Raw genomic sequence first — 13,708 nt, 5'->3', positions numbered from 1 at the left:
GATATTATGTGCGGTAGGGTTGCCATATGCCGCGGATTTTGCGGACAGTCCGTGAATTTAATTTATAGTGCAAGATGAAAGTCCTGGCAGAAAAGACGGAAGTCCGCTATTTTGAATGCAGTCGGACAGAAAATTCTGTTTAGAATGTCTGGAAAGTTACAATAATTTGTTGAATAGTATCGAAATGGATGCAAGAGCTGAATGAGAGCCTTTTCGCTGACCAGGTGATCAAATTGAAATCTTTCCTATCGAACAAAGAAGAAATTTCAAAGATATGCTTTCACACAAAATCCGGGTGAATTATTATCACACCTGTGTTTCTATGAAGGAGAACTCAGAATTGCCGAAAATTGTAGAATTTTATTTCTTTCTATCTGGGCATAATGCCAAAGAATATTTACTTTGAAGAATACTCGGTGGACAGAAGAAAGGAACAGATTACCACTTAAGTGAGTAAATGCAATTCTGCAGATACAGTATAATATGAAAGATGTAAACTGCAGTGAATTTCACAAGGTCATTCAGAAACAGAGTTCTTTTCTTTTGTTCATAGTTTAGAGAAGTATGAGTGGTACTCATAGACTTGAATGAAATAAATAGTAATGATGTAATGCCCATGCCAAATAAAAAGATGACATAAGATAAAGTGCCCAACCCTGTCCATATTAAATAAGTAATACTGTCATTTCCCATAACTACGGTCCTGGAACACAACTATGGTCCATAATACAACTATTCAAAGAACATTTTAGAAGTAACATAGACCGTTTGTAGATAGCTGCAGTGACTTGACTTCAAACTACAATATGACAAAAATATAGATAAACGAGGTACTACGTTATGGAGTACAAAATTTGAATGGACCACAGTTGTGTTCCAAGATCATAGTTATGGGAAATGATGGTACTGATCTAGTGTCCATAGTAAATAAATGATGATTTATTAGTGTCCATATTGAATACAATATTCATACTTGACGTGTCGATCATGTCCTCATTTTGTGTCTCTTCATTATGGCATCATGATGCAGGAGTATACTGATTTCCCCGAGTTAACTCTAATGTAATATTTTTGAGTTACAAGCTATATATGAATGAAAACATAATATAAAAAAACTGACATTTTCGTGCACGTTACTTATTTTAAAAACCGCCACTGATCACTAAAAAAATAATTTTGTCTTTTGGTAAGAACTTCTACATTGTTCTATGAATAAGTGGAAAGCTCAAAAAACCCCTGATGAATATAGGCTAGGTTTACCAGAGGGAAAGAATAATGGTACCTGTATGGTCCTTCAACCAGTAGCTCAATATCCTATCTTTTCAGTCAAGCAGTTGTAAACAAATTGTGACTGAGTTAACAAGTGCGAGTTTTGTCTAGTGAAGTATTTTATTGTGGTGATACGTCTCTGAATTAATTTTTAATGAACTTATACACATGGATAAGAAAAAATGATAGTGACAGAAGTTCACAACAAGTAAACATGCGACATCATGACAAGTTCTGAAGTTTGCAGGTGTGGTAAACTATCCGAATAATTGTGAATTCACTCCGAAATCACAAAAGAAAGCATTACACCCACTATTACAAAAACTTACGAACTCTACATTGGCTGTCAATTAGGTGATCAGGATAGGTTTTGGGCCCCCAAGATATGTTGTTCTTGCTTTGTCATTTTATTCAAGTGGTAGGAAGGAAAGAAGAGAGCTATTCCTTTTGCAGTTCCGATAATTTGGCGAGAATCTTAAGATCATGTGACCAATTGCTACTTTAGCTCGAAGAAAATTTCAGGATTTACTGAAAAAACAAACATTTAACTGTTTGCTAATATGTTTTCGCGGGATATCAGCCGAGTTAAGATTTTGGAATGCTCCAAGCTTTCGACTGCTATCTCTGCAGCCATCTTCAGGGAAGTGATGTCCGAACAGAAAGTCGAAAGGTTATATAGATGTGGCTGTCTCAGGTGAAACGGGATTGGTTGGCGGATCGGCCAATCCGGGGCCGGGAATTGTCATCGCTCGTAAGCTCCGCCCCTCCCGGGATTACTGCGTGAAGTTTGGCGGGCGGCGAGCCCTGTTCCGCTGGTTGGAATCGGTTGCCGTCCTCGGTCCGTGATCTTCATGACCTTGATTGTAAGAGGGCCTGAGTTGGTCTAAGGCCGGTGTCCATGCCTGACTGAGCTGGAGTCCACTGTCTCTGTTAAAGTTGTTTTACTCCAGCTTGATCTCTATGGCCTCCTTGATTGTACGATCCCAGTAGTGGCTTGATTTGTTAATGACCTTGGTGTGGTCAAACAGTATTTTATGCTCCTTTTCTATGCTGTGTTGCGCCACTGCAGATTTTTCCGGGTAATACAGCCTCAGGTTCCTCTTATGTTCTTTGATTCTGTCTTCTATTGTGCGGCCAGTCTGCCCTATGTATACTTCGCCACACTCGCATGTCAGGTTAAAGACAGTCAGGGCTTAAGGACTCCAGGGATTTACAAGATTCCATGCGAGTGTGGCGAAGTATACATAGGGCAGACTGGCCGCACAATAGAAGACAGAATCAAAGAACATAAGAGGAACCTGAGGCTGTATTACCCGGAAAAATCTGCAGTGGCGCAACACAACATAGAAAAGGAGCATAAAATACTGTTTGACCACACCAAGGTCATTAACAAATCAAGCCACTACTGGGATCGTACAATCAAGGAGGCCATAGAGATCAAGCTGGAGAAAAACAACTTTAACAGAGACAGTGGACTCCAGCTCAGTCAGGCATGGACACCGGCCTTAGACCAACTCAGGCCCTCTTACAATCAAGGTCATGAAGATCACGGACCGAGGACGGCAACCGATTCCAACCGGCGGAACAGGGCTCGCCGCCCGCCAAACTTCACGCAGTAATCCCGGGAGGGGCGGAGCTTACGAGCGATGACAATTCCCGGCCCCGGATTGGCCGATCCGCCAACCAATCCCGTTTCACCTGAGACAGCCACATCTATATAACCTTTCGACTTTCTGTTCGGACATCACTTCCCTGAAGATGGCTGCAGAGATAGCAGTCGAAAGCTTGGAGCATTCCAAAATCTTAACTCGGCTGATATCCCGCGAAAACATATTAGCGAACCAATGCCGAGAAAGCCTCAAATCATACATACATCACCTCTACGGGGAGGAAGTATACCATGTCCTTCAGAGATTGGAACAAGGACACAAGAAGAGGGCAAGTCTACTATGTACACTTGCCTTCCTATGTAGATGTCGAGACAAGAAAGTCGTCCCTAAATTTGCTGTCGTTAAACATGAAATTCGAACAGTGAAGGCCCAGAGAATATGCAGACGAGCCAGCTTGGCCCTCATAAGGGAGAGAATTCATCACACATACCTGGAACTCAACAACATCTCACGGGAGCTACTACAGCTACGCTTACAATGCTACGGGAGGCTACAACCATCTGATCAAGAATGGATCGACAGGTCACTAACCGCCCAGGTGCAGATGCATATGAAGAAAGTCAGAGGGAGGCAAATGGAGAAATTCCATAGATTGGCCCCCTCACAGCCAGGCATCCAACCGCTGGACAAGAACAAACTTGTCATTAATGTATCAAGTAAAACATTGGACGAAGACACCATATCGGTACTAGCCAAGGGCCTAAATTTCGTTCCAGCTCCAAGAAAATATCCAGTCAAGGACATTATCAGTGGAGTGGAGCAAGCTATCTCCTCTCTTCCTCCTGGAACATCTGAAGAAGTGAGAAGAGATGTCTGCCGAATAATCAACACAGCCAGACCACCCAAACCCAATATCACGAGGAATGAACGACTAGCGCTCCGGGAGCTACGTGAAGATGAGAGTATAGTTGTTCTCCAGGCCGACAAAGGAAACGCTACGGTGGTGTTGGACTCTTCAACGTACCACCAGAAAATTGTTGAACTACTAGCAGACACGACCTACAAGAAACTGACACGTGATCCCACTAACAGGATCATAAGAAGAACCACCATGCTGCTGAAATCTTCCTCGCTGCCTGCCGAGGTTATAAAAGTTCTACTACCACATTCGGCCACACCACCTCGGATTTACGGGCTCCCCAAGATCCACAAACAAGGGCTACCATTACGACCCATTGTTAGCACCATCGGGTCGCCCACATACCACCTGGCCAAGCATCTAACCAACATGCTCCAACCCCTGATTGGAACGTGTGAACATCATGTGAAAAACTCTACAGAATTTGTTAGAATTCTGGAGAACATCACAGTGGTCCCATCAGATCTACTAGTGAGCTTCGATGTAATTTCACTCTTCACAAAGGTTCCGATAAAAGAGGCTCTTGAACTGGTAGCGGAACAATTCCCGGATAATATTCTACAACTCTTCCGACTGGCCTTGACTACTACTTACTTCACGTACAACAGTGAGTTCTACGAACAAACCGACGGCGTGGCAATGGGCTCCCCGCTGTCACCTGCTATTGCTAACTTTTACATGCAGCACTTCGAACACCAGGCCCTAGACTCAGCCACACACAAGCCGAGCCACTTCTTCCGCTACGTAGACGACACCTTCGTGGTCTGGCCGCACGGACAAGACAAGCTACAAGAGTTCCTACAACATCTCAACAGCATCCACGCGAATATCCAGTTCACCATGGAGGTGGAGTCAGAGGGCTCACTGCCGTTCCTGGATATCCACATACACAGGAAAGCAGATGGTACTCTCAGACATGGCGTGTATAGAAAGCCGACGCACACAGATCTGTACCTGAATGCACTCAGCCTCCACCACCCTTCGCAGAAGAAGTCCGTCCTGACTAGTCTACTACATCGCGCCATAGTCATTTCCGATATCAACAACTTGCCTGCAGAAATGGACCATCTTCGTAGAACACTACAACAAAACAACTACAGCCGGAGAGACATCAGCAAAGCCCTCAAACAAGTTACCTCGAGATGTAACACAATAGACTTAGACAGCAAGCAAGAACCGACAAAGAAAGCTTTCATTACATTCTGCGGGAGCGTGTCACACAAAATAAGCAGAATCCTCCAGAAGGTTAATATCAAAACCATCCATAAACCACAGAGCAAAATCCGGAGTCATCTACGTCAGGTTAAAGACAGTCAGGGCTTAAGGACTCCAGGGATTTACAAGATTCCATGCGAGTGTGGCGAAGTATACATAGGGCAGACTGGCCGCACAATAGAAGACAGAATCAAAGAACATAAGAGGAACCTGAGGCTGTATTACCCGGAAAAATCTGCAGTGGCGCAACACAGCATAGAAAAGGAGCATAAAATACTGTTTGACCACACCAAGGTCATTAACAAATCAAGCCACTACTGGGATCGTACAATCAAGGAGGCCATAGAGATCAAGCTGGAGAAAAACAACTTTAACAGAGACAGTGGACTCCAGCTCAGTCAGGCATGGACACCGGCCTTAGACCAACTCAGGCCCTCTTACAATCAAGGTCATGAAGATCACGGACTGAGGATGGCAACCGATTCCAACCGGCGGAACAGGGCTCGCCGCCCGCCAAACTTCACGCAGTAATCCCGGGAGGGGCGGAGCTTACGAGCGATGACAATTCCCGGCCCCGGATTGGCCGATCCGCCAACCAATCCCGTTTCACCTGAGACAGCCACATCTATATAACCTTTCGACTTTCTGTTCGGACATCACTTCCCTGAAGATGGCTGCAGAGATAGCAGTCGAAAGCTTGGAGCATTCCAAAATCTTAACTCGGCTGATATCCCGCGAAAACATATTAGCGAACCAACGCCGAGAAAGCCTCAAATCATACATATTTAACTGTTTATTCCAATGCAGCATCAGCTTTGAAGCCTGTGCCAGATCCAATGGAAATCAAAAATCCTCCCATTCAAGTGATCATTTTTTTTTCTGAAGGATATAATTATAGCGAGGGATCTCCATATTTTATTCAGCAATACGAGTTAATTGATTTAGGGAGTGATCTCAAACTTTCGAAACAAGATGCAGAATTACTTGCTTCAGGATTGCATCAATGGATTAGATCCCAGTACAAATGTTAAAATGTTTAGAGAACGTAATAAACAAACTTCTTATGAGATACAAATGGTTTCACTTGTTATTATCATGAACCTCAGGAATGGAGCCTTTCATCGATAGATCAAAATTTAGTTTGAAAGCAGTCGTGATGAGATGTCAGCTTCTCCTGTTGCACACACAGTAGGAATGAAAGAAACTTACGAAAATATGACCACCATTTTGAACGCTATAAAATATGAGAAATATTTGTACCATGTCTGTTGCGATTTCAAAGTAGCTGCCTTACTTCTTGGTTTGCAAGGTGGATTGACTAAATATTCTTGTTTCTTGTGTTTATGGGACAGTCCAGACAAAAAAAAAAAAAACACTTTGAAAGAAGGGACTCGTCTAAAACAGACACATTCACAACTGTTGAAAGAAATGTGAAAAATGTTCCACTGATTAACCCGGCTAAGATCATCTCACTATTGTAGCACGTATAACTAAGCCTCATTAAAACTTTCATTAAGGCTTTAGACATTTTCTGCATCCAAAAAAAATATTTCCACCTATCAGTGACGCCAAATTAAAGGAGAGCATTTTCACTGGTCTGCAAATCAGAAAGCTCATAAAGGATTAGATATTTGATGCAAAAGAGAATGAAGTAGAATTGCCCACCTAGAATTCCCTTAAAGCCTTAACTGCTGGATTATGTAGAGAGTTATCATAATTGGGCTACCGCATATTTTTGAAGCTTCATTTTTTACATTCTCACGTCGATTTTTTCCTGCAAATTTGTTTCTGTCAGTGATGAGCAAGGTAAGCGTTTCCATCAGGACATTGCCAAAATGAAAAAAAAAAAAAAAAAAACAGAGTGTGGCTGTATCGAGGACATGGTCATAGGTTTTACGTGAATACCTCTGACTTAAATAGACAGATCTAAACGAGATCTTTCGTTTGACACCAAAATCAGCGTGCTAGCATGTCAGAGATGCGAGATATACTGTCCGAATAATTTCGCCCATGTCCAAAATGGCCGCCAGTCGTCATGGGCCCTCACCCTCGCCTCACGCGTGAGCGGCGCCAATTTAAGGTCTTGCTTGCATCGTATATGAATATCCAATCGAAAGAGAACACATTTATTTCGTGTTATTAGTCATGAAGTCATAATGTTGGAATGGATTACCCTGCAAAAGTTACATTGCCGTTTCCATCCTGGTACCCAATTTATCATTCTCATTTTTATAACATATTCATGGGATCTTTCGTTTGGCACAAAAATCAGCATGCTACCACATTGGAGTCGCGAGATTTACTGCTCGAAAATTTTCGCCCATGCCCAAGATGGTCACCAGTTGCCATGGGCCCCATCAGTGCACCAACTCAAGATGATGCTTGCATCGTAGTCGTATAACCGACCGAACGAGACCACATTTATTTCAATCATGTTATTAGTCACGAAGTTAGAGAATCGGAATTGACAACCCTGAAAATGTCACATGGCCATTTCTTTCCTGGTACCCCACGTGTTGTTCTGATTTTAAAGATGTATACACGTCAAAGCAACGCCAATGACATTGGGATCCTCCAGCTAGGTGCATTCCCAAAGCCACACAGGCTGACTGCACTCAGGTTTCCAGCAAGCCACTCTACTTGTCCATGGGGAATGCTATGGAATGATGTAGGTACCTAATGTGGGGAAAGGAAAACCTCAACAGTGGCCTTGACTGCCACAATTTTCTGTACAGGGAAGTGCCCGATTCGACCTACAAATCAAAGTACGAGCTCTAAAATTCCATTTGAAAAACCCTACTTGTCTTATAAGTTAAAATCATATTTTGTTTGTTGTTTTTTTACAAATATGTGCGAGAAGAGCCAATTTTTATGGATAATGTCTTCATATCAGCATGGTTGTTCTTAATTAATGCATATTAGAAGGACTTACCAATAACTTAGAAATGAGATCCGATAAGACAATTTGGATGCTTTTTCCTAATTCAGGAGCTCAAATTAACTCCTAATCATATTTTGAACGAAGTTATCGGAAAAATGTTAAAATTTGTTAACTAGTGCAAGTTATTTCATAAAGGAATACTAATAATATAACAGTATCTTTGCTAATTCGTAAATATTTATATTATAATGTAATTTGTTGTACTTAAACATAATTAATAAATATAAAAAAAGAAAAAACTCAGATGAAAACTCCACTGACTGCATACACTTTTGCCAACACTCCCCACAGATATTGACCTCTCTCCATTTATGATAACCTATACAGTCAACTCCAGATATAGTGAACCTCTGAGGACTTTCCCGAGGTTCACTATGTCCGAAGTGTCTCTCCCCTAACCTTAAATAACAGAAATGAATGAAATTGTGAACAAGAAAATAAAATATTTCATTTTGTGGAATGCATTACACTGTATACTGTTACTCACAGTTAATTTACTTAAACTATGCTGTCGACCCACGTCCGCTTGCATAAGGCAACGTTCAATGTCACTTATAATATTATTGAAAGAAAATATTTGTTAAATATATTTGCAATTTCATTTGGGTTTGATATAAGGGTATAGCTTGTTTATTTACTTTTCGATCGTTCACATTCTTTCTTTAATTACGTTCTAAGTTCTGATTTTATTACCAGAGTATTGTATTGTTGTATTATAGTGTAATTCTTTAACATTTTGGATCATTTTGTGTAATATTTTTGAATAATTTTTATAGTGTTGTTTTAAGTTTGTATCATTATTACTTCTACTCTGTATATATAATATCATCTTGGTTTTTCATGAGATTTAAATACCTTGTGTAATCCATCTATTGTTGGATATTTTCGCATTTTTATATTTTATAGGAAAACTGAATTAAAAAATATTTAGAAATGTTTTATAAAACTCGTTGAATTTACTGTTCATATTACTTTGACTAATATGCTGATTCCCATGTTCCATTTTTTAGATTTGTTTCAAAATTATTAATAATTCCCTGATTATATTTCTGAATATCACTTTAGTTGTTCATTTTTTTTTATGATGTGTTAATACTTATATTTAGGAGTTGAGCGAGCATCATGATCCGAAACACCATTAATTATTGGGGTTGTTTGAGATATACGTATTCTTTCCTGAATCCACTTGTATTCTGGTCGGAAAATTTACTGTGGAAATTAAATTGAAAAATGCTAGAATTAATTGAGTTATCTCTTGTATTGCTTTCTTTAGATAATTCACACTGATGTCTCTGGAAATAATGCATTTACGTTTCAGTTTCTGTATTTCAGTACCTTTTCCAATAAATGAATAAAATTTTTAGTCTCCAGATGGTGCTCTATATATACACATATTATAATATTATGTATCAGTTTCTAATTCAACAGCACAAATTTCCAAATCCTTGTCTTTGGAAAAATGTGAAAAAAAAAAAAAACAATATTTCTAAAATTAAGGTCAGATATGAGAAATACACTCACGCCTCCATCCTCAAGACCTTGTCTGCAGTAACTACCACACAATTTATACCCTTTCAGTGGGAGGAACAATATTTCCTGTTGTTTCATATGGTGTTCGGTGATACATAGCACATATGAGTCATTCCACGTCAAATCGCACAAAATTATACAAATTTTGATCTTCATATTTCTGATTGCGTTTATATTTTTTTTACCAACTCTATGGGTCTCATAAACCAACAAGTCTATTTTTATTTCCTCCTAAGTCCACATGGTTTTAAAATATTACATGTTAAAATTCGTTAAAAATGTCGCACAATGCAACATTTAAAGCGTCATATTTCTGACGATATTGATGTTAAAATTTTTTTTGAAAAATGTATTTAAAAGCTTAAAGTACTGTCTTTTATTAAATATTTACTAACTAATTTTAATATAATTATTTCAAATATTTTTTTATAATTAAATTTTTAAAACATATACATCAATGTGAAATAGCCCTATTAAAAATCTAAAAAAATGCCTACTAGGTGCACTGAAGTATTCTTAATAATTCCAGAAAAAATCAGAATGGGATCTCCAATAGTTTAATGGAAATTTAATTACTTATGACGGAATGTGTAGCGGTCGGCGCAGCAGCAGTGGACGGGAAGCTTTAAAACGCGCTAAGAGGTTTATCGGCGCTGGATAATTGACTGAACTTTGCAACATTACACCCAGTACAGATCAAGTTACTCGAGGAAACACTGCTAATTTACTTATTATGATATCTTCAAATAATTGTACATTATGCTTTTCAAATGTTTCTTTTCATTCACATTTTAAATTTTCATTCGCCTACCTTCTTTCTTGAAAGAAAATTGTTTTACTAAATCTTCAATTTTCGACAACGGAATGAAATAATATAATTTTAATGTACCAGTTATTGGTTTTAGATTATGGTATCTGGCCTGCAAATTTTCAGTGTGGTTTTTGTGCTTATTGAATGGACAAAATATAAATGACACGTTAGAAATGTTTTTTGTGACTAATCAAACAGTTTTTTTTTTTGTGTTGTTATAGGATCTTGTATAGGCTAACTCTCGTGGCAAGTCTTTTAACAGTATCTCCAATGCCAACACATGGACCTTTACCATGCGACATTGCAAAGAAGTGTCATTCAGCACTAATTCCATAATCGTCTTCATGTAAGCAATTATTTTTAAAATTCTTATTTTTTTTTTTGTATTGTGAACTTGATCCATTGGAAAAGTAGATGATTTTTTTCATATCGTTGAATTCTTGCTTTAGGAAATTGATTGCTTCGAATTGTAAAAAGTGAAAGGGATAGGTGTCATGTTTCATGGTTTCTGAGATGACATTACTTTTGTAACGAATTTCTGTATCTCCTTTGAAATATAGTACGAAAGGATTTATTTATTTATTTAAATATACAGAATAAAGAATATAATTACAAATAAGAGAAATAGAAATAAAATAATACAATCAATATAAAAAAAAGGAGATGCAGTAGTATTAACAAAATTTGAGACCGAATGAGCAGCGCTCGTGTTCGGTCGCAGTTCAGATATAATATTAATAGGCCTATAAGAGAATGTAAAATAAAATAAAGTAGGAAGTAAAATTAAAATTGTACTGTATTGTGGCTTGGCATATGTTCCAATGCACACCTTGTATTGAATCTTGTATTACAAATTAATCATTTTCAGAAAAGTCTGCAATAACTATGTAATTTTCAGGTTGTACTTTCTTTGCATTCCGTCAAAAATAAAATATGGCTGACTTTTGAATGGATGATGATGCATCTTCTACATGAAAAACTTAACATGCTAGGGAGCCTTTTACTTTTGAAACTTTTCACGGGGGTATCGTTTTGTTGTATCTTTCATTTCTTGATAGGGGATTCTATTGACATCAAACTCTTGTTTAATTCCTCAATATTACTGATTTATAGCACTGTATCCATAGAACTGCTAGAAGAAATACTGGGATAATCACTTTCTCTGTCCGCACTTTCATTTGATTCATGTTTATTAATATCACAAGAACTACCGGCTTCACATATAATTTCACCTGACCTATGCGGAAATTGATTGATTTTTACGGAACAAATCAAATATTTGCACACTCAAAGACTCCTTTAAATTGAGCTTTATCAATAAGTCGTGACTTACGCGTCTTAGTATACTTTTCTTTTTAAAAGCGTGATTAGGAAGGTAAATGGATTTAAACACTTGTTATATAGGCTATTACGCGATCTTTACCATCACTCATGTTGTATAGAAGTCACGTCACTGCGCGAAATTCAAACCCAAACTGATTATTTTTCTCTCATGCCATCTGTTTACTGCCATAAAGTTTACTGCCTTACCCAGTCTTGCTATCATCAAGCACTTGGCTATATTACAGTATAAACTGTGAAGGGCTTCCCCCTGAGCTGACAATAATAAAATAATTTTAGGTAAGATATTTACTGTTCCTTAAGGTATTAATCATTTGATGATTAGTATGGTGACATCAGATGCATAACTTGCGTAACTTCAAATATTCATAACTACACAAATAATTAATAATTGTGAAAATAAAAAAATATGGGTCTCCTTATTTGATGTCTGGAATTCATGAAAAAAAATTCGACCATTTCCGAGAAGGTCGTGTTTTATTGCTGTGCGATTTGACGTGGAATGACTCATATGGACTTAAATTTTCGGAATATAATGATGAAAGGAGTTCATCAGTCTTATTTCCTATACTTCTTATATTCTAATGAAATACACTGAATGTTTTTTGTTATGATTTGCCGATTTTGTTTATTATTATTATTATTATTATTATTATTATTATTATTATTATTATTATTATTTTACATTTCCATTGACTATTTACATTTTTAGCATTAGTATTCACACAGTCCCAGTGAAACAATATGTTACACTCCTTACAATCAACACCCTGACTCACTTTTCTTCAATACACACCACACTTATCTAACATAATGTACATTTTCACATATTATTGTTAATCTAATAGTAGAGTGCTCCGTGTCCACTTATTTTACTTTTATTATGCTACTGCTACTAATATTATTATTATTATTATTATTATTATTATTATTATTATTATTATTATTACCGTGTATATGTGTATCGTGAGGTTTAATAACCTACAGTTCATTCATGGCAAAGGAACAAAGTAGGTTAATCTAGAGAAATTCTGACAAGCTGCAGAGTTCGAATTAATCCAGAAGGCTATATAAAACACTCTCTGCTGACAGTCGACAGTTTATTCTTGCTTTGTACAGTCATATTCATCAACATGTGACAACAGCATCATAATAAAGTTCAATTATAATCCATATGGACTCACTTGAGCTTCGAGCAGCGCTCCTCTCGTATACGTGCCTCCACCTGTATACTTGATACTAGGCAATTCAGAATGTAAGAGACGGCATTTGTGGTTCTCGCTTGAAGGGGAAGTGATGTAATCAATATGACGTACCTGCAAGTATAGGAAACAGCTATAGTACAACTTCATTATAGACTTTGGTATAATCACTGAACACAGATGTAGCTAAAATTTATAGCAACCTGTTTTTTGTGGTGAGCAGCACGCTCAAGCTGGTAATTTGTAATTATTCTATCAGATATAAATTTCTTGTCTTCACTCATAAATCATCATCAGACTATTTCCCTATTTTAAGGGGAGGCAGAGGTGAAATTTTCGAACAAAACTGAAGAAAAAATGAAAATTTGGTTTTTTCCATTTTTATTATCTTTATTTTGATATTCCGATGTTAGTTTTTGATTTTGTGCCCTTAAAAGTATGAAATTAAAATCAAGATAACTGTATTACTATATTATTCCCATAATAAACTAATACTTATCATTATTTGTATACCTTCTCTGAACATATATATAAAAAGAAATATTGAAAATTTCTTACAATATGGTGCATGGAGCATTTTATATCAAACAATATAAAGTTTTATAAAATTATTAATATTTACAGAATTATTTTACTTAGAAAGTTGAAACTTGGTATGTCCATTACTAATAACATACTTAGTATCCATGATCAATTTCAAATAAATCGGATAAATTTTGTGGATTTTGAAATATTCACCTCTGCCTCCCCTTAATGCAAGTCACTCTTCCTACTTAGAATATACTCCCATATACTGAAGTGAAGTGGTCCTTGAAACAGGAAAAGAACTCGGTTTGTCCCAACTATCTTATTGGTAAAAATGAATTGTGG

The 13,708-nt window shown here is 37.4% G+C and overlaps 1 protein-coding gene across 15 annotated transcripts in view; it reads right to left on the bottom strand.

Annotated features, from left to right (window-relative positions):
• LOC138707385 (sushi, von Willebrand factor type A, EGF and pentraxin domain-containing protein 1-like) overlaps window positions 1-13,708 on the bottom strand; it is a 376,277-nt gene that overhangs the window by 187,254 nt on the left and 175,315 nt on the right. For all 15 annotated transcript variants that reach the window (XR_011334222.1, XM_069836741.1, XM_069836728.1 and 12 more), the window contains one exon: window positions 12,821-12,952. Coding sequence is in view for 14 of the 15 variants with exons in the window: in XM_069836741.1 (XP_069692842.1) it covers window positions 12,821-12,952 (132 nt within the window). In the remaining variant the exon portion in view is untranslated. The remainder of the gene's footprint in view (window positions 1-12,820; window positions 12,953-13,708) is intronic.

This window comes from Periplaneta americana, chromosome 10, assembly GCF_040183065.1.
Source record: "Periplaneta americana isolate PAMFEO1 chromosome 10, P.americana_PAMFEO1_priV1, whole genome shotgun sequence".
In the NCBI taxonomy this organism is placed as follows: domain Eukaryota; kingdom Metazoa; phylum Arthropoda; class Insecta; order Blattodea; family Blattidae; genus Periplaneta; species Periplaneta americana.
Note: the sequence above shows the minus strand (reverse complement) of the source record. Positions and strands in the feature narration are given on the sequence as shown.